At 34.8% G+C, this 24,137-nt stretch overlaps 1 protein-coding gene across 5 annotated transcripts in view; it reads left to right on the top strand.

Annotated features, from left to right (window-relative positions):
* Window positions 1-24,137, top strand: part of SREK1 (splicing regulatory glutamic acid and lysine rich protein 1) — a 41,158-nt gene that overhangs the window by 7,067 nt on the left and 9,954 nt on the right. For 2 of the 5 annotated variants that reach the window (XM_008991985.4, XM_002744904.6), the window contains exons 2-9: window positions 2,817-2,950; window positions 8,567-8,682; window positions 10,747-10,911; window positions 11,050-11,228; window positions 12,440-12,570; window positions 13,422-13,536; window positions 19,378-19,497; window positions 19,921-20,301. In XM_008991985.4, the coding sequence (XP_008990233.1) occupies window positions 2,817-2,950; window positions 8,567-8,682; window positions 10,747-10,911; window positions 11,050-11,228; window positions 12,440-12,570; window positions 13,422-13,536; window positions 19,378-19,497; window positions 19,921-20,301 (1,341 nt within the window). Of the gene's footprint in view, window positions 1-2,816; window positions 2,951-5,377; window positions 8,281-8,566; window positions 8,683-10,746; window positions 10,912-11,049; window positions 11,229-12,439; window positions 12,571-13,421; window positions 13,537-19,377; window positions 19,498-19,920; window positions 20,302-24,137 lie in introns of those variants that run through there. The other 3 variants (XM_078365435.1, XM_017969893.4, XM_078365436.1) reach the window with 2 other exon arrangements.

Genomic DNA, 24,137 nt, shown 5'->3' with positions numbered 1-24,137 from the left:
TAGAGAGGACATCATAACCAAATGGAACAGCATATATGAAGACCCAGACGTTTGTGATGTGTTGTGGGAACCACAGGTAAAATTTTTGGGTATGTTTATGTGATGAGGCAAGAATGGAATAGTTCTTGAAAGGAAATTTAATATGTAGAATGATACATGAGATTTAGCGTTAAGAAAGATCACTGTGGAAGCTTTTGTGGAAGACCATTAATAAGGATTTGAGGTTGGGTGCTGTCTGACTTGTTAAGAGCGGTTTAGTAATCCACATGAGAAATGATGAGGGCCTGAATTAAGGCATTGATATGAGAACGATGAAAAAATTAACGTGGCAAATACTTAGAAGATACTCTAAGCAGGATTTATTGACCAATTGGATGAGGAGGACAGAAAGGTCGAGGATAATTTATCAGTGACAATAAGTCAGAGTTTTGGAAACAACTTCAAATCTTTGTAGTTTGACAGTTTTTTTTTTTTTCTTTTTTGAGACACAGTCTCACTCTGTTGCCAGGCTGGAGTGCAGTGGTGTGATCTCTACTCACTGTAACCTCTGCCTCCCAGTTTCAAGTGATTCTTGTGCCTCAGCCTCCTAAGTAGCTGGGATTACAGGCGTGTGCCACCATACCTGACTGATTTTTGTATTTTTAGTAGAGATGGGGTTTCACTACGTTGGCCAGGCTGGTCTCGAACTCCTGACATTGGGTGATCCGCCTGCCTCTACCTCCCATAGTTCTGGGATTACAGGCATAAGCCACTGTGGCTGGCTGATGAAATATTATTTTTTAGACTAAATTCCTGGGGGTGGGAACTTTACTCATTGTGGTTATTCACTCTGGAATGAAGCTGATGAGTTAGCCAACCATCTTTTGAATGTTGCCAGTCATTGTGGCAGAGGAAAAGAGCCAAACAGTGGTCCTTAAAGCTTCTTCAGAATAGTGACACATGTCAGTTCTGCTCATATTTAATTGACCAAAGCAGGTTACATGGCCACACCTAGCTTAAAGGAACAGAAAAATGGAGTTTTATTGTGTAAGAAAGGGCTTTGAAAGTAGTTGGTGGGCAATGTTTAGGACGATGACACTAGCGACTCCTAGTCTTCAGACTTGGGTAATATGATGGTATTTTTTACTGAGATATGGCATGTAGGGGACAAAGGGCAAGCCTGGTAAGGAAGGCGGGTGATGAAATGTGTTTTGGACTTATTTAGTGACCATCAGGGTATAATATTCCAGCAGGCACTTGGATCTGGGAGTCTAGAGCTCACAAGAAGCCTGAATTGGCGATTTGGTCATGTAAAGGTGGTGAGTTAAGTCTGGGTGTGCATATGTTTACCTCAGTGGGTTGACTTAGTGGTTTGACAAAGTGGTTTGACTTAGGTGTTGGGTTGGGTAAGGAAGGATTTTTGGTGAGGGCTGGTGTGAATCCTGAATGGGATGGCCTTAGGCCAAAGCGAGTTGGATGCTAAGAGGTACTTTTTTTTTTTCAACTTTAATTAGCCTTATTTATTGTGTTAATAATGTAAGTAGTTTCAAGTTCTAAATGCAAGTACATTTTATCACAGTGTTTGGTTAATAGCATAAATATATACATTTAACCGTTATTAATGTGATTATTCTACATTGTTTAAAGATGGATTTTGCTCCTGAAAGTGAAGAATTACAGAGAAATCTGGATTTTTTAAATTTTAAAAACAATTGTTTGTGGAATTGCTAATTTAATAATAGTACATCAGAATGGTTTAAAGATTCTTGATGAGTTAAATGATTACGGTTGCATGAAGTTTGGAATTAGATGACTAGCCATTTACTAGTTCTGAAATTGTAATCAATTTTCTTTCCTGTTTTGTGAACGAAAGTACGTTACTATTAAGTCATATTATTAATCTGTTTTTTTAGTGTGAAAAATCTTAACTGTTTTAAATAGATTTTAACATAAAATCTATGTTATAGATTACGTATATACTTAGTTTGGGTCTTTTTTTTTTTTCCTGCTAAAGACAATTACAGATTTTAATGAAAAGTAATTAAGGATAAGCTGACAAAATCATTATCCATCAGGATAGTATATTTTCGAATCTAACAGGATGTATTCATGTTAGGAAGAATTCCTTTCATTTGTGTTATGTCTTGTTCATTTTTACTACAGGCCTGCCTGGTTTGAACTGAATCAAGTAGGACCAGTTAGAGTCTATGCTCTTGTGCCTATAAAATATATAAGATTTTGTTTGTAAAACTTTTTGTCTGGAAAATCTTATCACTGTCTATCTTGAAGCATTCTGGTGTATGCAAAACACCTTAATTTAAATTCCATATTACCCGATTGTTTCTAAGACTGTTAAGAAGTTTTTTCAGTGATGTAAACGCTTGGGAATCACATTTAGGAAGAATTGGAATGATGATAAAATTTGAAATCTTGAGGCTTGTGAATAACATTTAGGAAGAGTTAGAATGATGATAAAATTTGAAATCTTGAGGATTGGAGCTTTTATAAATGGATTTTTGCCTACATTTGATACACTTTTTGAACATTTTTGGGTTAAATTAGCTTTTTTTTTTTTTTAACATTTCACTTGATTAAGGATTGATTTGAGTTCCAAGTTTGACAAGGCAGTAGGTCTGCATAGATTGCCTTCTGTCTTGGCAGACAAATCACCATTGAGTAAGTTTCACTATTTTATGTGTTAATGATTCTTAACAACAAAAAATTTTGAAGTCTTTATTTTGTAAGATTATATAAAGATGAAGAAAGAAATTTTAAGTGAAAATGATAAGACCAAGCAAATGTTTATTAGTCCAATTGTTTTTCTTTTTATCTTGCAGCAACGCACCTCTTGCTTTTTCCTCCAAAGTATGTTATGTTAAGTTTCGTGATCCATCAAGTGTTGGCGTGGCCCAGCATCTAACTAACACGGTTTTTATTGACAGAGCTCTGATAGTTGTTCCTTGTGCAGAAGGTTGGTATCTCACTTTTTTTTCCTGTTATTTTAATTTCTGTCCTGTATGTTATTGCCTTTAGCTTTCCTAGAAATTGGCAAGTAGACAATACTCTGGTGTATGTGTGAAAGTAAGAATGAAATTTGGAGAAGGTAAACATTTTTACCTAGTAGTAATATTAAAATGGTTAATTTATGAGTTACGTACATTTGAGACTGTACAACTTAACGTTCATTAATTGGCTTCCAGTTTGCTTTGGCTTTCTGTAGTCAATTTGCAGATTGTAGAGAAAGCTTTCTGAAATTAAAAAAAGGGTTGATATGGGAAATTATTTTAAATGCATAAAAAAATTTACCTTATGTGTTCAATGTTAATACTGTTACAAATGAAAACAGTGTACACATTTTGGCAATTGGGATTAAGTGATATTTATAAGATAAATATTTGTAATTTATAATCTTAAGGTAATTTACCTTAATTGTTATGAGATCATTATTTTCAGTGTAATTGCTATGCAACTGGAATTTATTTTTTTCTTTTATTGGCCTCAAAAAGGGGCAAGAGGGGTACGAGAAAAAAGAGGAAAGCAATTTTCCAAAGCCTCCATCACGGAGGTAGTTGTTGAAAATTGAAACGAAGGTCTGATAGTATCCATTAAATTTTATGACTTAAACTGCCTTAATAACTAATTATTACTAATATTTTTTAGTAACTTCTATTTACAGAGCCACGCACGTATAATAGACTGTGCTGAATTTTGACACTTCTGGTGTGTAATTAACTTTTGTTCAGAGCACTGACTAGCATATGTACAGGAGTTTAGAATTGGGTTATTATAAATTAAAATGTCTTTAAGTGTATTTTCTTGGGTGGATGATTGTAACTTAACTGTTTTAAACATAAAAGTTTATGGGGAACAGTTTGATAGTCTTTCATATGTAATTTTTAAAACCTCTTTTAGTGGTCAGGCTAACATTAAAATAACAATCTATAATAAGCAGTTTGCTGCACTTTAGAGGTTTTATGTTTATTTCAGAATGCCTGCTCTGGGATGTCAAAAAATTACAGTCTACTACAGTGAGTACTAAGCTGGTATTTTTGAAGTCCCAGAATAGGAAATTCTCAATATTTTTCAGATAAATTTGGAAGTGTCTTTCCCATGCTTGGGGGTTAGAGTTGGTAGGAAAGATAAAAATGGATTAAAGTTAATTATTGGCTAAATATGTCCTTATCTGCTGATCTGTAAGGCTACAGTTAGCCCCAAATTGGTAAGGTGATGAGAAAGGAGCTGGTTAATGGTTTCGTTCTACATACTTTGTAGTAAAATTTCATACTGAGAAACTGCATGGGGAAAAAAAAAATCAGGTAAAGGTTGATTAAACTAGAATATTAATTATATCAGAAAATTAATACCACCAGTAACACAGGATCTTTTATTATGTTATTAGCATGTTACTGAATTGGAAGGAAGAATTTTATCAGTCTTGCTTGGTTGGGCCCTGCTATATTCCCATAGAATCTTTCATATATCTGAGAAGTCCTACTGTGGTTTGTTATGAATGTTCAAGATTATGGGCTTGTAGATGTCCCTTTAATTGTTTATTTTACTTGATAGAGATGAATAAATGCACATTCAGATATACCTGTTTAATATTTTTAATATTACAACTTGGACAGTTTTACTGTTTTTGAACATGAAAAGTTAAGCATACTTTTATTGGAATTTGGTTATAAGTAAGTAAATATTTTAAAACACTAACCTACAATTGGTATCGGTAAAACATTCAGATACACATTTTTCATTAGTTGTATTAAATACAGCACAGATGAATTTATGGAACCTGGAGAATTTCACAGTGAGCTGTTTAAAGTCGGATTATGCACTACAAGCAGAGAAATAGTGCATTATTTTACTAAAAAAGATAGCAGTGAGTGTGAAATAACCAAAGAAAAGTATTCCAGTGGAGTAAGTTCTGTAAGAGGAAGATGTACTGTTGTGCTGTAGGCAAGCAGTGTTCTGTTGACCTCACTGGCTACATCCTATCCTTGATGTTGAACAAACAGCATCATCACATAAGTGAGAAATACCATAGAAAAAAATTTAAGTTTTTTCAGTTTCTTCAAATTGCTGTTTTTTAGTACAGACAGTAATGTGAGATTATCCTAAGCTGTAAAAGTAACATTTGATGTGTAACAATTTCATGCATATTAAGCATTAGCCTTTGTTAATAAAACATGCCATTTCAAAATAAAATATGCTTTCATTATACTTGTCCAAATATGACCTCTTTTTGTTGTTGCGTGCATTTCAGATTTCTTTTTATAAATGTTAACACGTAGAAAAAGATAAGGTCAAACATAACAAGGGTGTCAGCCTAATCATCAGTCATAACTTTATGTCCACATTTTCTGGTAGATGGATTTTGACTATTAATTTGGTTTTGTATGTTTTCTCTATGTGATATTTGTGCATTATTAGATGACTAGACTGGCCAAGGCAGACCTGTTACACTTGCCTGAGTTAGGCATTGTTTGCCATGCCACTAAACCTGCCGTCAAGTGAAACCTTCATTGGGGAAATGAGATCGGAGTCTGAACCGCAGAAGATGGACGCCCTGTCTCTGTTTTTTATTGTTTTACTTTAATTTCATTTCTTTTTCTTTATTTTGTCCCCTTTTTTGTTTTGTTTTTGTTTTTGTTTTGTTAAATCTCTTTCACTTTAACTTGTGAGCTGGTTTTCCAGTTCTTTGTAAATGGTATTTCATTAAGGGTTCATAACGTGTTGCAAATTATATTGGGAGATGATTAGCAGAGTTCAACCTTAAGATAAAGCAAATTTTCATGTGGTAAATTAGGATACAGTGTTGTGAAGCTCAGTGTGAGTCTTAATTCGTGTGTATGGACTGCTAAGGTACATTTTGTTCTTTAAACATTAAAACACTGCTAAGTATCTCAGGAACACTTTCTGATCTCAGCGCAGCATTTTTCTAGTTCTTTTTCCCCCTAGTCTACATCTCTCATAAAAACTGATAGCTCCTAATTTTTGTCCTTCCCTCTGCAATTTTATGCATACAAAAGCATCAAGGAAAATAAGTAAATACAACTATCTGGGAGTAGAGAAGAGCCTTTTATTTTTGTGATGGTTATTTATTATATAACTTATTTCCTTGACTTAACAAAGACTTTATTGCCTATGTGGGGAATGGATATTTGAGAAACTTACTTATTTGCATGTGTGTTTTTGTTAGCGTGATTTTTTTTGTTGAATATTCTTTGGAGGTTACTAGCTTCTACATGGATTCTGAGATTAGGACTAAAACTTTAATACTGTGAGAGATGTTTTCCTCAGTGACTTTGAGGAGTATAGTTTGGGAAAAATGCTAAATGCTTATTTGTTTTATACTTTTATAAACCCTGTTATTTGGAGGGTAAATTTGGTAGAATTCTATCTTGGAAATTAAGTGATGCAGCTTTTTCTTAAAGTACTTTCACCATTACCATTAGGTAATTAGAATAAGTATATAGAGTAATTAGAATGGTAATTAACAGTTAATTTATTTAAAAATGTGCTTACAGTGGAGTTATACATTTATAGTAGTTTATTACTCTTGTGAAAGGTAGTGAGAGAGTCTGACAACCTATTGATATTTTAAGCCAAAAGTGAAAGATTTCATAATACTGAGTAATCAACTTTTGACTGGTGTTGAATACTCTTTTTGTTTGTGTAGTCTTTCTACACTGTCTTCAATGGGAAGTTTTGCTTATTAATGGACAAGTAATACTAAATTTGGAACATTATTAGATTAGAACTCTTAGTTTTTTTAGGTGCATATTTTAAGGTAGTGAAGATGGAGTTTATCTCAAAACCTCACCAAGAATGTTTAGGTTTTACAAACTTTTTAAGATAATTTATAACAGAAAAACAGGTGAAATCAATATAAATAGTATAGTATATATGTGGGTATATATAAATATGTGTGTTAATACCAATAACTAATACATATAAAACAGATTATTGTTATTTGACGTTTTCAATAAGGCCTGCTTGCCTTTTGTTTATGCATGTTAAGAAATCTGTTCTCCAGAATTTATACTGAAATAATAAAATAACTTTGGTTTTGAAATTAGTAAAGTAATATAAACTTAGATGCTGTAAAGTTAGAAAGTAGTAGGCATTTGCTAAAACTAATTAAATGTAATTTTTATTTGCTTCCTAATAAATAAGCCACAGCCATTATTTAAATAAAGTTTTCAATTTTGAATTGAGTTCCATCCATGTTTAGAGATATATTCAGATAATATTGTTTAGGGATTTACTTTACACATCTGGTTGTTCATATAAATTTTTACAACTGAAACCAGGCATGGTGCTTGTGGAAATTTACTGCATATGCTATATTTCAGTTTAGCATGATTTTGTGCATTGTCTTTTAAAACACTTTTGGAGAATTAATAATGGAAATGCTTCACCAGCTAGTACATGAGTATTCTAAATATATCCACATGTAGTCAACTATTTAAGATTTTTTTTTTTTTGCCTAAGAAGATAAGGAAAAATAACGTGAAAGTTGCAGTCCTTATCAGAAGTAATTGATTAGAATTCAGCAGCGAATATGACAAATCATACTTACTTCAGAGTAAGTTTTTCATTTTTTTAGGTTGTAGGGTTTTTTTTCCTTCTTAGTGTTATTAGATTATTTTAGTGCTACTCTTGTTATTAGGTGGTTAAAATGTTTATAAGCAAGCTTTAAAGCATTCACCTCCCCCTTTAGATAAGTATACATAAGTTTGTTCTAAAAGTTAGTATTTTAAGAAGTTTTTTGAAAAAGGGAACTTTTTTTTTCCCCTAAAAATTGTTTTAGCAGTTTTCCAAGGCATATTTTTTGGAACTGAATTTCTCATTAGGCATCGCTGATGTTGGTGAGATGCCTTATTAGCTGTATGGATGTAGGCTTCCTTTTACATTAAAGTTGATTACATGAAGTAAGTTTTTGTTTTCTATTTGAAATTAAATGGAATCTATTGGAGGGTTATCAGAATTTGTTTGCATCACAAATAGGTAGTTTCAGTAACAGAATAGGGGCACTCATTAAGAAACAAATTTCAATTGGCACATATTTGTTTTTTCTTTTTTTTTTTTGACTAATTTGGTTATTTGCCATTTCTGGGGATTAAACTTTAAAAAATGTTCTTCTTTTCTGTATCTGATGTTCTGTGTGCTATTAGTGATGCAGCCAACACGAACGGTTGTCATGTGTAACACAACTTTCGATCACCGCGAAAACACCGTCCTGGGAAAGCGTCCATGCTTGATATCGTTTGGTTCATGAACATTAAGTTTCCAGTACAGGTGACCCATAGCTCAAAGTGTTAAATAATTGTCTACATTATTCAGTTTTTAAAATAATATTCCATTAATGAGATTGTTAATATTTGAAGTTTTGCTCACTTTTATTTTTCCTAGTAGAGCAGGATAAAAGGAAAGACTTAAGTTCTTATTTATTTCTTTATATGGATCTGATAGATAGATTCATTTATTATTATTATTTTTTAACTGCAAGGGTAATTGTAAAATCGTAGTGTAAAGTTTGTGTGGTGTTTCTGCTTTCTGTAATGTTTGGAACTTGCCTCTGCAGGTAAAATCCCAGAGGAATCCAAAGCCCTTTCTTTATTGGCTCCTGCTCCAACCATGACAAGTCTGATGCCTGGTGCAGGATTACTTCCAATACCAACCCCAAATCCTTTGACTACCGTAAGTACTATAAGCCCTCTTACGAAAGAGGTGAACATTAAACTGTAACCAGTTGAATAGAGAATTTAGAAAATTATTTACATTTGGATTTTTTTTTTTTTAATGGAGAGGACTTGAAATCATTTAAGTTTTTTTCCACTTTATCATTGACTTCAACTGCGTTTTGGATTTACTCCTGAAGTATGGATTTATTTAAATTTGAGAACTCTATTATTCATTAGAAAATCAGTTATTAAAACTCAGTATTTTAGATAGTATGGAGGATCTAGGTAACTATTTCTCAGTTAATGAGGACTAAATCTCTTTAAAATACGTGAAATGATCCACAACTTTGGTAATGGGAAAAAGTATCTCAGCGAAGCCTTTGTCTGATACTGAGAAAATATAACAAGGTGAAAACATGGCAAATATGTTTTTCTGTTAGCTATGCAGGATTAAGTCATAACTTATTAATGCCTCCTTTGTGATTTCCAAGTGGGATTAAAAAAGGATATTACTAATACTGGCTCTTGGTTTTTGTTTAAAAAAATCTGGCCATATTTATTTTAAAAGAAGTGCCATTTTTCTTCAAAAACTAACATAAAACAAAATATAAAGCTTGCCTAAATTGGAAGTTGAATCCAGCTTTGTCTTGTTAGATAAGGAGTGAACTAATAAATGTGCTATGTGTTTATGGTTAATTTATCTAGATTTTAAAAGTGGTTTCTGAAACTGTGAAGTGCAAAATTACAGATTTGTAGTTTTACATAACATTGCTATGCTAAAGACCTGCGTTCTGATTTTTTGGGGGAAATGTTATTTAATTAAACTTAGGTGTAAAGGAACAGAATGGTAGTCAGTATGGTTGAAGTATAGTGAGGATCATGAGTGTTTGAGATTGAAGGGGATAGATAGGACACAGATTATGGTAGGGCTTTTTAGACCATGTAAAGTGGTTTGAATTTTATTCTTAAGGTAATTAGAAACCATTGATGGGTTTTAAGCAGGGTTATGACATGATTGGACATGTTTAAGAAAGATCAGATTGGCTGCTGTGACAGTAAGTGATGTTGATTTCATAAACTTGTGTTTTCACCTTTAGGAAGTGCCATTACTTAACAGTTGTTAAATATTAGTAGTTCCATACTGTATTTGTTGCATATATGGTCATTAATGGTCATTATGTTCTCTAATAGCATAAGTGGAAATGAAAAGAGTGTCTTTTTTTTCTTGAAAGCTCTTGAATTCTGTATTTGTGAATTCACTTAGTAGGTAAAAATTTTTTTGAGATCCCCAAATCAACACTTGCAGCGCTTTTGTGGTCATTTGTGGACATACACAGAGTGCTGAAAAATTTGAGTCCGTCTAGTTGCATGTTCGCATAGGAGGTCAAAATCTTGTTTTGGCACTCAGGCTGTAAACAAGCATGCAGTCTGTTTAGGGCTTTGTTTTTTGAATTGTGCTTTTTGTTGGTGATTTTGCTGTTAATGTTGGCCCACAAGTATAGTGCTAAAGTGCTGTGTAGTGTTCCTAAGTGCAGGAAGATTGTGAAGTACCTCATGGTGAAAATTAAATACATGTATTAGGTAAGCTTCATTTAGACCTGAGTTATAGTGCTGCTGGCTGTGAGTTCAGTGTTAATGAATTGGCAATATATGGTAGCTAAGGTGTCTTTAAACAGAAGCACATATAAAATAAGGTTAAACATTTTATTAGTTAATGTAAATGTGAACAGAGGCTTGTAGGAATTTCGTACTGTATTTTCCCTGGGAATAATTGTTCAATATTTAATAATTCATTGTTTGTGGAAACTTTGTAGAACATAGCTACCTCAAATAATGAGAAACTGCCTGTTTTTAGGGTCAAGTTTAAAAGTGGCTAAAATATCCAGACAAGAAATATATTTCAAATTACATTTAAAACAAATGTGACCTTATTTTAATAAGTCAGACATACAAAGTTCGGAGTCCCTAGTCTCCTTTCATCCTGGTTGAGTTAGTTCATTCTTTTCCAGATTAGAGAATGGTGATTTTGGTTACTAATAGAAAATATGTGTTTTGTGTTTTTTTTTTCTTCTTTCAATAGCTTGGTGTTTCACTTAGCAGTTTGGGAGCTATACCAGCAGCAGCACTAGACCCCAACATTGCAACACTCGGAGAGATACCACAGCCACCACTTATGGGAAATGTGGATCCTTCCAAAATAGATGAAATTAGGAGAACGGTTTATGTTGGAAATTTGAATTCCCAGGTAACTAATTTATGAAGAAACAAAGCAGTAGCCCTTATTCTTTTTCTCTTCTTAAAAATCCTGTCAGTGGATACAGTGATGTTTACCTGATTTTTAAAAATGAATATATTTTATCAAAGTGTCACTTTGTTTCCTTAGACAACGACAGCTGATCAACTACTTGAATTTTTTAAACAAGTTGGAGAAGTGAAGTTTGTGCGGATGGCAGGTGATGAGACTCAGCCAACTCGGTTTGCTTTTGTGGAATTTGCAGACCAAAATTCTGTACCAAGGGCCCTTGCTTTTAATGGAGTTATGTTTGGAGACAGGCCACTGAAGTAAGAAATCCTAAACAAAGAAATTTTAATTATTTTGAAAAAATTTAAAGTATTTTTGATGTAATTAAGGCTTTTTTTTTTTCTTTTTAATAGTAATTGGCAATTTGTGGAAAGGAAGACTTTGTGTTAAGTATAAATGAAATACCTGCGATACTTACCATTTTAGTCTTTAAATTCCTTTATTTAGAGACATTTATTTTCTCATTTTCTGTTTTCTAGGGTCTAATTCAATGTTTACATTATTTATGTACCCTGCATAATGGTTGTAGGTCTTTTTACTAATAAGTCAGGTTGGTTTTTTGTTATGACTCTAGACTAATTGGGCAACTTAACATGTGGGCTTAATTATAGTACTGCCAGTAATAACTGGTAAATTCAAAATCTACAGAAGGAAATTATAAGTGCCTAGAAATGTTTTAAACCAGACATTTTGACTTTTAAAGTTTGCTTATATCCTTGTTGGTAAAATGTTGATATAGCCTTTGAGATACTCCAGATCGGAAATTCTATTTTCATGCAGATTATTGAGGCAAATAGAGTTTTGCTTGAATTTCATAAATTGCTTTAGTTACACAATTTGATAGGATTTTTCTGTTGAAGAATAAGTAACTATTTTTAGTGGATACTTATCTTCCAAGTGTGGAAGAGGTAAAGCAAGACACATAACATCCATTCATGTGCATCAGAGAAGTCACTCTTACCTGTAGAGGAAGAGTTTTATCAGATACCTTGCACATTCAAAGCTGTTTCTGACTCAGCCATGGTTCAAGGTTGGTTAAAAAGGTGTACATAATATAATAATATACACATACCTTTCCTTTCATTCTTCTAGAGTGTACAGGGTATCAATAAGATCTTTTGATCTGAAAATAGAAATGATTTCATTTTCATATTGGTATCAACATTTTAATTATTTTAATTTTAAGCTATGGAAAAGCACTTAATCTAGTCTGTTTGAATTAAGTTAGCTAGGGTTCAATTTTTCTTTTTTTCCTGCTTTTGGTTGTATTATCAAGGAATGATAGGAAATGGAGATGAGAAATTAATCATGGTTTTGAGGTTGCTTTTGGTTGTTCCGTATTTAGCTATATCATTCTTAATGTGCTTCTGAGATGTCCTCAAATTTATAAATATGTGTATCATATAAACATTTGTTTCGTGTTTTATAAAATGTGGTGTGTATTTGTGATATGCTAATATTTTTAATTTAGAATAAATCACTCCAACAATGCAATAGTAAAACCCCCTGAGATGACACCTCAGGCTGCAGCTAAGGAGTTAGAAGAAGTAATGAAGCGAGTACGAGAAGCTCAGTCATTTATCTCAGCAGCTATTGAACCAGGTAAGGCCATAATGTTATTACATAGGTCATGGTTTAAAGACCATAGAATCTTAGAACTGGAAGGAATTTTAGAAATCATTTTGTTTAGTCACTTCATTTTATGAACAAGAAGACTGAAACTCAAGAAATAGTAAGTAGCATACTCGTGAAAAAACAGCACAAATCTTAGCCTTTCGCGTGGTACTGAATTGAGGCACTTTAGTCTGAGCTAATCAGCTCTGTATTTTCATAGCAAAATCAGTGCTCAAAGGTGATTTGCTGAAAGCAAAAATGTTATTGTAAGGGTGAAAAGTAAATATATGTAAAATGTTATGATACAGCAGGTTTACTTTTCCTCAAAATTTTACTTTTAAAAATAGAAAAGAGAGCCCATGATTTAGAAAAAAATACAGATACTGTGTTTTAGCAAGGTAAAAAGGAACAGCTATTCAAACTTTTGTGTTGCTAATGAAAATAATTTAAAAACCCATTCTAAAAACATCTAGGTGGTTTACATTTGAGCAGATTTCTAAATCAACACTCAGAATTTAAGCTTCAATTCTAGCAGAATAAATGGAGAAAGGACTTAAAATCACTGTCACAGGAATTGCAGACATGTTATAATCGTACGTTACGGCAGCAACAAAATATTACGAACAGCTGTTTATAATAATCTGGTTTATATGTACTGCTGCAGGGTGGCTGCACTCAACGAGTTTATGCAATGACTTTCTTGGATGTTTCTGAAGGAGGAGGATGTACAGAGAGTAGGCCCCTTGCACTATATGTGGTACATTCCACTTGTGCCTGATTATTAACTGGGATCTTTAATTGTTCTGAGCTTACACTGCAAAGTGGTTTTTTCCTCCCAGAGTCTGGAAAGAGCAATGAAAGAAAAGGCGGTCGATCTCGTTCCCATACTCGTTCAAAATCCAGGTCTAGCTCAAAATCCCATTCTAGAAGGAAAAGATCACAATCAAAACACAGGTGAGAATTTCTGTTGTTATGTTTAAATTTTATTTTAGTTTTGTATTTAAAATATTAAACATTTTTGAGTTTTTGTCAAAATATCAGAATTTAGAAATTTCAGTAGTGTACACCTGAAGTGTGATTACCATTAAATATTGTTCTAATTGTAATACTGTAGTTGAGAATGAAATTTTGTCTAATGATATTTAATTTTTAAATATGTGACTTATAGTTATTTTTAGAAGTTAGTTTTGTGTCCAAAGATACTCTCTTCCAGATTTTTCTAAGAGTAAACTAGACCTTACATAGAAGTGACAAAAGTTGTTTTCATTCTTCATATTGAGAAAAGGGAACATATTTAAGTTGCAGCTTTTTTGTTTTCTTTCTCCAGTCCACTCCAGGTCTGGGGAGCACCATCCCAGATCTTAGTTTCAAGCAGTTCCCTATTTTCAGTACCGTGTATCCAATGCAACATTTTGAGTCCTTGGTATTACTGGTGTTAAGAGCCTCCTCTGCCCACTTTTGGACCTGAAACCCAGGAGTAACTTGCAGTTTCGGCTTCAGTTGTAGTACTTTGCTTAAGCTGTGTTTGTCTTATTTTTGATCATAGCTTTATCCTTTTGATTTTCCTTATCAGTCATTTCTTTGTCTTTGGTATAAAGAGGACCTCAAAATGCAAACTTGGCAATACCATTTTGATTGGAAGTACCCTAAAGATCGTTACTAAAGTTACAAATGTTGTTGTCTTTTTTAAGGTATGAAGGGGGCTGTTGAAATATGAAAGGATGTATAGTGGATCCTAATTGCATGTTATGTGTACATATGTATCTCTTGAGAGAGCAGGGAGGGAAGAGTATTTGTGCATATTGTTAGGGGTTTTAAAGAAAGGGAAAGGATTTGGGGGAGGGAAAAAAGGAACCAGTTTGTTGTGTATTATTTTACCAGCAGACTTAGTTTGCTTTGTTCTTTTTTTGTTGTTGTTGTTACTGATCAAGGAGATTCAAAGAATGAGGAAAATAGTATGTTCTTTCTTAGATTCTAGTATCTGGTGTATACTTGTCTATTCTTACTTTGCAAAAATCTCCTTTGGAATATGGTTTTACTGCCTTTATTCAAGGTCTTACCGTAAGGCACTTTCAGAACCAAGTGAAGGAGGTTGCTGCATGTATAAGAAATAAGGCAGTGCAGCAGAAGCCAGTATCAGGAAAGGAAGGTGGAACAGAAGTTGCAGTGGTACTAGACTATGGATATTTCCATATATTGACAGGATGTGGTGTGGGTAAAGGAGATCAAGGAAAAATAAAATTAGGCTGAAGAGTAATATTACAACTTCCTTTCTGAGGAAGACCAATGACCTGAATCTCATATTGTGTTGATTGTAAGAGAGAGCTAATGTCCAAGACTGGAACAAGCCAAAACTTGATGATTAATAACATTGTCGTTTCTTTGATGATCTATGTGAAGTTTTATGTGCTTTTTGAAATTATAGCAAATAATTTTGCTGTCTACTTTAAGGTTTTTGTTTTAAGTATATTCAGGTATTTCTCCCCTCCAAGGGTTAGTGGGGGAGAAGTTATACATTCTAAATTGAAATTTGTTGATCAGCATTCTTATTTATGAGAGTATTTTTGTGTAGCTCTGTCTAAACAAATGTACCCAAAATGTTCAGGTAGCATTAAAAATTGTGTGCATTTCTTTGTTTCGTTTTTTTTTTTTTTTTGAGATGTAGTCTCAGTCTGTTGTCCAGGCTGGAGTGCTGTGGCATGATCTCGGCTCACTGCAACCTCCACCTCCAGGCTCAAGTGATCCTCCTACCTCAGCTTCCCGAGTAGCTGAGATCACAGATGTGTACCACCACGCCTGGCTAACTTTGTATTTTTTGTAGAGACTGGGTTTCATCATGCTGCCCAGGTTGGTCTCGAACTCCTTAGCTCAAGTGATCTTCCTGCCTTGGCCTCCCAAAGTGCTGGGATTACAGGCATGGTATATATGTTCTTAACTGGCATGTATGCATACATACATATTTTTGTCAGCATATTCTGGTTTTGTATGCATGTGGAAGCATGTAGCCTTAAGTTCATGAACAAATACAAAAGAGGATGACTTCTCTATAAACGAGAAAAAAAAAATCCCTTACCTAAAAACACTTAACTTAAAGATTCTGACCTGGAAGGATCTGCTATCCCCCAGAAATCAGGGAGGGGCTGATAAGCCTTTCTTGACTTTTCTTCCTGTGCTAGTGGGAGTTGATGCCCTTGGGTCTCGCCCTGACCTGTTAGACTTAGCAGGAGTGTGGGTTGCAAGAACCCTTTAACTTAAAGGGCCACCTTCTACTTTTTCACTGTTTTCACATGCTTCTAGAGTCATGCTTCCTGCCTCCCAGCCCTTCCCCACAACCTTTCCCTGTTCCTTCCCCTTTTTAGGTAAGAGAGAGGAAGGGGTTTCTTGTCACTATGACCTTGTCTAGGATTAGGGAAGTATGTTTCCATTTTGTCCAAGTTTTGATGTCGGTTTTATTTATTGAGACATAGAAAAGATGGATAGTACTATAATTGTTATAATTTCAAATAACCTTTATAGATTAGCACAGGAACTATAAGCCATTTTATAATGTTTTAATGGAAAACTGATTTACAAATGAACTCTGAGGCAACATAATGGTAAGTTGCTGTTTATTTACAGTTTAATTTAAAAATATGATTTTGCATTCAGAATAATACAATTTCTCATTAAAAATGAGAGCTACTAATGATAAATCTTTAGTTAGATTAGATCTGCTTTTGACTACTTTTAGCATTTTTTTTTTTTTTTTTCCGATTGAGACAGAGTCTTGCTCTGTTGCCAGGTTGGAGTGCGGTAGCACAATCTTGGCTGACTGCAATCTTAGCCTCCCGGGTTCAAGCAGTGCTCCTGCCTCAGTCTCCTGAATAGCTGGGACTACAGGCACGTGCCACCATGCCTGTTTTATTTTTGTACTTTTAGTAGAGATGGGGTTTCCACATGTTGGCCAGGATGGTCTCAATCTTTTGACCTCGTGATCTCCCCACCTCAACTTCCTAAAGTGCTGAGATTATAGGTGTGAGCCACCACACCTGACCTACTTTTAGCATTCTTAATCAGAAAAATACTAGTGGGTAAGATTGACATGAAAATATTAATGTCACAGTTAAAATGTAATAATTACTCTTAGGCACTGTCTTTTGCTCAGCTACAGGGTAAGGTTGGAAGCCAGGTGATCAGTGTTTTTTATTATTAACGTATTTATGAGAGCCATTATTAATTTTTTTAAATAAGTTTTTTGTTTCAAGTTGGAAAAATTGCTTTGAGGAAAGCAGATTATATTTTTAGCAAGGACAAGTTAAAATAGAAATCTTACAGTAAGACTTTTTATTAAGTATGTAGAAGCAAAGGCACTTTAAAAGATTACCCTATGTGGGGATCTGTAAATGGACTAATAGTGTTCTCAGTTTTGCAGTTTTGCCTTAACATCTATTCATTAACCTTCATGTCGCTTAAATTACTAGTGATAAAGATTTCAGCAAGCTATGAATTATCTTCGGGTATTAAAAATGTGGTATGTGATTTCTTATCTGGGGTCTTTGGAAAAAAAATGTGTTGAATTAAATGAGGCTAAAAAATATTTATGATAGAAGACAATTGTATATTATTATTACTATTATCATTATTTTTTCAGATGGAGTCTTACTCTGGTCAGGCTGGAGTGCAGTGGTACGATCTCATCTTACCGCAGCCTCAGCCTCCCAGGCGATTCTCCTGTCTCAGCCCCCTGAGTAGCTCCCACCCTGGTGGCACCTGCCACCAGGCTCAGCTAATTTTTATATTTTTAGTAGAGATGGGTTTCACCATGTTGGTCAGGATGGTCTCAATCTCTTCTTGACTTCGTGATCTGCCCACCTTGGCCTCCCAAAGAACTGGGATTACAGGTGTGAGCTACCATGCCTGGCCAATTGTATATTATTTTTAAAGACAAATAGTAGATGACTAGTTTAAATGGAAATTAGCTATTGGAATTTTGATTTGTAATGTTGGTTAATGTTCAGTCAACATTTTGACTAACTGAAAAATGTGTTTAAAAACAAAAATCCAAGATTTTTGTTATTGCCTGGAGGTTTTCCTGATTTCAAAGCATCCCGCAAGCATGGTCTTTTTCTTTTTTTTGAGATGGAGTCTCACTCTGTTTCCCAGGCTGGAGTGCAGTGGCATGATCTCGGCCCACTGCAACCTCTAACCCCTGGGTTCAAGTGACTGTCCCACCTCAGCCTCCTGATTAAGCGAGACTACAGGTGCATACCACCATGCCCAGCTAATTTTTACATTTTTAGTAGAGATGGGGTTTCACCATGTTGGCAAGGATGATTGACCTCTAGTGATCTGCCTGCCTTGGCCTCCCAAAGTGCTGGGATTACAGGCATGAGCCACTGTGCCTGACCCAACTCTATGTATTTCTTTTACTGATATTTGCTCTAACTTAATTTATTAAAACATGACTATCAAGATGAGTTTTAACTGTATAAAGCATACTTATGGAAGTTCATTCAGCTTCCTTGGAATACATACATAAGGATCTAATTTAAAGTTACATATATGTTAACTTTTAATGGTGATGACATTGAGAAGTTAAGTGTTTTAAACATTTACTCTGTGCTAGAGAATACTGCGCAGTTTCACATATATCATCAGTTTTAATCCTAATGGCAGCCCTAAGAGATGTAGGTATGGTTCCTACTCCACTTTATAGAGGAGGTTAACTGACTAGCCAGAGTTCTCACAGGTAGTGTGTGACATTCAGAGCCAGATTGTCAGACTCCAAAGCTGTTGAATCTAATCACTTTGCTATTTTAAGTTGTGTGCATCTATTTTGTTACATTTTAATAAGTAGTTCCTAGGATACCTCATTGTGAAAAAAAATCACATTCTCAAAAAATTCCAAAGTGAGAAAGGGGGCCTGGTCAAAATTGTAGTAACAGTTACTTTTCCTACAATTAAACATTACCTGCAGTTAAAGGTTTCTTTTCATATAGGTTGAGACTCAAATTTGAAAATCTAAAATCCAAAAGGCTTCAAAATCCAAAACTTTTTTAACGCTTTCATGATGCTCAAAGGAAATGCTTGCTTGGAGCATTTTGGATTTTTTAGTTGTGCTTTTGGGATGCTCAGCCGGTCGTGTGTGTGTGTGTGTGTGTGTGTGTGTGTGTGTGTGTATAATGCAAATATTCCAAAATCTCCCAAACTGTGAAATTCAAAACACTTCTGGTTCTAAGCATTTCAGGTAAGGATACTCAACTGTTAGCTATGATTATAGTTACCGCTATGAATCAAGGCATTGCAAATCCAATATTTGATTATATCTAGTTTTAACTTACAAGTAATGATTTTTATTTTCCTGTCACAGTAGCTCCGTCATTAGTACTGTGCTTCCTTATATATTCTTCTTGTTTGTTACGAGAAACAGTACACATTCACAGGAACTATTGAACCATGTAACCACTACTCCTTGTCATGATGTGTTATGACCAGGTTATGTGCAAGTCAACAGGGAAAAATCTTCTGTACTAATTTGAGGCATAAAATGACTAGCAAAAGAAAACCACATCTGAAAATATACAGAATAACTGTTAAATTCTTTGTTTCTATCTCTGTTCTAGACAAGGAAATATCCTGTAAAGTTTCCAGTAGACGTATTTCAGATTTTGTAACTATTATTTAAGAGAAAATTTTAAAATATTGTTAGATACTGTTAGGATAGATTTTAAAGTTTCTTGTCTGAAAGATGTTAATTCTTAAAAGTTGAAATTCTAAGAATAAGTTTTGCTATTCTAACAATTTGTTATTCCTTAGGAGTAGATCCCATAATAGATCACGTTCGAGACAGAAGGACAGACGTAGATCTAAGAGCCCACATAAAAAACGCTCCAAATCAAGGGAGAGACGGAAGTCAAGGAGTCGTTCACGTTCACGGTAAGTTTTAAATAAACGAAAAATAATTTTCTTTTTCCTCTGAGTCCTATTAGTGCAAAGGGATAATATTTTAATTGGCTTCATTTGTTAAAAATCTGTTGTGGTTTAGGTTTTTAATGAGAGAAATTAAACTTTTTATCTTATTGTTTTAGTAATCTAGGATTAAAATCTAGGATTAATATTGATTGCCATTGATTTGAATCTGATGTCTGTGTGACTCATGAGGTTTCCAGACTACTCAATTCAGCTTGTGTAATATAATAGCCTTGTTAGCAGCTTCTTGTACACCTGAGCCATATAAAAATTTATATGTAAATGTTTGTAGCTACTATAAATTGTTTTGTGTTGGTAATTGTGGGAGAGGTCTTTTTGTAGGAGGTAGAATCATTTTAGTTACAAATTTATGTATTTTTGTTTTTAAAGGGACAAGAGAAAAGACACTCGAGAAAAGATCAAGGAAAAGGAAAGAGTGAAAGAGAAAGACAGAGAAAAGGAGAGGGAAAAGGAGAGAGAGAGGGAAAAGGAACGTGAAAAAGAAAAGGAACGGGGTAAAAACAAAGATAAAGACCGGGACAAAGAACGGGAAAAGGACCGGGAAAAAGACAAGGAAAAGGACAGAGAGAAAGAACGGGAAAAAGAGCATGAAAAGGATCGAGACAAAGAGAAGGAAAAGGAACAGGACAAAGAAAAGGAACGAGAAAAAGACAGATCCAAAGAGATAGATGAAAAAAGAAAGAAGGATAAAAAATCCAGAACACCACCCAGGAGTTATAATGCATCGCGAAGATCTCGTAGTTCCAGCAGGTTTGAGAATGCTTAATTTTTACCGAGGGGTTTGCTGATGATAATTGGAAACAAATTTTTACGGAGAGAGAAAAGTTACTCTATGCAAATGGAACCTATAAAGTAATATAAGAGCATTTTCTTCTAATTTCAGAGTAGACATTTCTCTAGCAGAGGGAGTGCCAGTTGAATCTGTGTGGAGAAACAGATGATACTGGCCAACATTATTTGAAAAGTTTTAGCTATTCTTTGTAACAACTATTGTAACAGAATATTAGTAATTGTTATTTTCTTAGAGGGTAGGATGGCAGGGAAAGATAGTTTTTTAAAAAGCACATTGGGGCTGGGTGCTGTGGCTCACGCCTGTTGGGAGGCCGAGGTGGGCGGATCACAAGGTCAGGAGATTGAGACCATCCTGGCCAACATGGTGAAACCCCGTCTCTACTAAAAAATACAAAAATTAGCTGGGCATGGTGGCATGGGCCTGTGGTCCCAACTACTTGGGTTGCTGAGGCAGGAACATTGCTTGAACCTGGGAGGCGGAGGTTGCAGTGAGCCAAGCTTGTGCCACTGCACTCCAGCCTGGCTCCTGGTGACAGAGCAAGACTCTCTCAAAAAAAAAAAAAGCACATTACAAATTTGCCTCTTAGGCTTTTTCTAGACTTTTTGAATGGTGTGATAAATTTTAATATGCAAAATGATTTCTGAAGTTGCAGTGTTAGTCCTCTTTGTCACCTAAGTTAATTTTTACCTTTATTTTGTTAAGTGCATAACATTTAAATTTGGGTTCTGTTTTATTTGGTCGGTTTTAAGGGTTAGATTTTTTTCCTTGAAACTGTTGTATCAGTTTATTATAGGTATACTACCACCAGGTGGCAGCAGGTTGCCATAGTACCAGCTGTAAAATGAGAACAACCTTGAGATTTCAGATTATCTAAACCAACATCCTTACTTAAAAGGAAGCGCCTAACTTATATTACACTATCTTAAAACTATGAAATATATAAGCAAATTTTAAAGGTATTTTTAAGATTTTTTAATAGAAAATAATTTGAAATAAAGGAATATATGTTTCCCATTTTTAAAGTAGTTTATTCCTAATACTAGCGTTTGACTAGGTAATAAAAGATAATTGTAGACATTTATTGTGCACTTTACTGTATGTCAGACATGATGTCAGCAGACTTTTTCCTGTGTCACCTTATTTAATCTTCACAACAGGCCTGAGAGAAGGTTATTATCACTGTTTTAAAACCTGAGGAAGCTGATGCTTTGTATCAGAAGCATAGTAGCCCTTTTCCTTTATTTTAGAGATTAAGTTTGAGAATTCTACTTGGTACTTACTTTTAAAAACTACCTCAGAAGCATAAAATTGAAAGCAATAGCACATTTTGTTAAAACAAGGCTCAAAATTAAACATTGCAGCTGAATTTCAGCACATTGAACCACAGATTGAAGAATTAATGTAACCTCCTTTGCTGTGGGTATCAGTTTGAGCCTTGTAACTGCACCTTTACTGCAAAGCGATTTTTATTGATTCTGTGTCACACTTGTCTTTGTGTTTCTGTGATTGTTTGTTTACCTTTCACAGCACCAAATACTATTTTAATTCCTTTTTAATAACTTGAATTTACTTTTTCTGATGACATGGAAATGTTTAATTTTTTTCTTGGGCCATTTTAAGTTGTTTGGTGTAGAGGAAAGTTCACATGTTCACTTTAATTCCTAAATATTTATGTTTATTTTTTTGAGATGGAATCTTGCTCTGTTGCCCAGGCTGAAGTGCGATGTCATGATTTTGGCTCGCTGCAACCTCTGCCTCCTAGGTGCAAGTGATTCTTATACCTTAGCCTCCTGAGTAGCTGGGATTACAGGTGTATACCACAATGCCTGGCTAAGTTTTGTATTTTTGGTAGAGGTGGAGTTTCACCATGTTGGCCAGGCTGATCTTGAACTACTGGCCTTAAGTGATCTGCCCTCCTTAGCTTCCCAAAGTGCCAGAATTACAGACATGAGTCACCGCACTTAGTTCAAATATATTGTTCAGTAATGTCTGAGGCCTCGAGAATAAAAGACAACTGACATTAGTTCATGAAGGCTCAGCAATTTGGAATGTTTCATGCTTTCAGAAGAGCTTAGTAAAGAGTTAAAATTTCTTTTTTTTTTTAAACTTTTTTGAGAGTCTCCCAGGCTGGAATGCAATGGTGCGATCTTGGCTCACTGCAGCCTCTGCTTCCTGGATTCAAGCAATTCTCCTGCCTCAGCCTCATGAGTAGCTGGGATTACAGGCATATGCCACCACACCCAGCTAATTTTTGTATTTTTGGTAGAGACGGGGTTTCATCATGTTGTCCAGGCTGGTCTCGAACTCCTGACCTCAGCCTCCCAAAGTACTGAAATTATGGACTTGAGCTCTTGCGTCCAGCCGGGAGTTATATTTCTTGTCTTTTAGCATTTTTCTGCCTTTCAGATGTTCTGATTTGTTGACTAAATGGAAAATATTTTAACTGTTCAAAAAATAGTTCAGTTAATATTTTTATTTCTAACATTGTCTAATTTATATTTTTAAAGAAAGTGATACTAAAAAAAGTTAATGCTTAAAAGTTACCGTCAATAAAGGTGACACCAAGAAAGGGAAGGAGAAAGTAATATTTATTGAGTACCTTCTTCTGTGTCAGACTCTGTGCTTCATACATTATAGAATTTATCCTAAATCCTCAACAACCTCATAAGACTTGAATTATTATTATTATTTTTTTTTGAGATGGAGTCTTACGCTGTCACCAGGCTGTGGTGCAGTGGCGTGATCTTGGCTCACTATGATCTCTACCTCCTGGGTTCAAGCAATTCTCCTGCCTCAGCCCCGGAGTAGCTGGGACTACAGGCGTACGCCACCATGCCCTGCTAATTTTTTTGTACTTTTAATAGAGACGGGATTTCACCATATTGGCCAGGATGGTATCGATCTCCTGACCTCGTGATCCACCCCCTCGGCCTCCCAAAGTGCTGGGATTACAGGTGTGAGCCACTGCGCCCAACCAAGACTTGAATTGTTAATTGTCTTCATTTTTCAGGTGAAAAAAATGGATTAGGTTAAGTAATATGACCTTAGTTGTCTATCTGGGTAAGGTGTGTAATTCAAATTTTAGTCTAAATCTCACTAACTCTAGTTGTTCATATAATTTCTTTCTCAAGTAATTGTCTAGATTGCTGCTGTCTATGGCGGCTTTGCTCTCATTATTATCAGCTAGTAGGTATTAGACATCTACTTGCACATAGTGCTTTCTGAACAAATAAGTAAAAGAATTAGTCTGATTAAGGCAGAGCCACTTTGTGTAATCTTAAAGTCTGGAATACACTGACATTTGCATGTTACAAAGAACATATTTTTGGTTCTTAGGCTGAGCTGTTAAGAGAATGGCATTTATTTAATGAAATAATGTATCTAATTTCCATATTACTTAGGAAATAAAATTTTGGAATGCCTTGGGAATAAAAGTAGGTAATGGGGGCCGGTCTCAGTGGCTCATGCCTGTAATCCCAGCACTTTGGGAGACCGTGGCGGGTGGATCACCTAAGGTCGGGAGTTCGAGACCAGCCTGACCAACATGGAGAAACCCCGTCTCTACTAAAAATACAAAGTTAGCTGGGCGTGGTGGTGCATGCTTATAATCCCAGGTACTGAGGAGGCTGAGGGAGGAGAATCGCATGAACCTGGGAGGTGGAGATTACGGTGAACCAAGATCTCGCCATTGCACTCCAGTCTTGGTAACAAGAGCCAAACACTGTCTCAAAAAAAAAAATATGGGTAATAGAGGAGAGAGTCTTAGGTAGAGCTATAATTAACTTGTGTTCTC

The sequence above is a fragment of the Callithrix jacchus genome, chromosome 2 (genome assembly GCF_049354715.1).
Source record: "Callithrix jacchus isolate 240 chromosome 2, calJac240_pri, whole genome shotgun sequence".
Taxonomy (NCBI): domain Eukaryota; kingdom Metazoa; phylum Chordata; class Mammalia; order Primates; family Cebidae; genus Callithrix; species Callithrix jacchus.
This window is presented reverse-complemented; position numbering and strand designations above follow the sequence as displayed.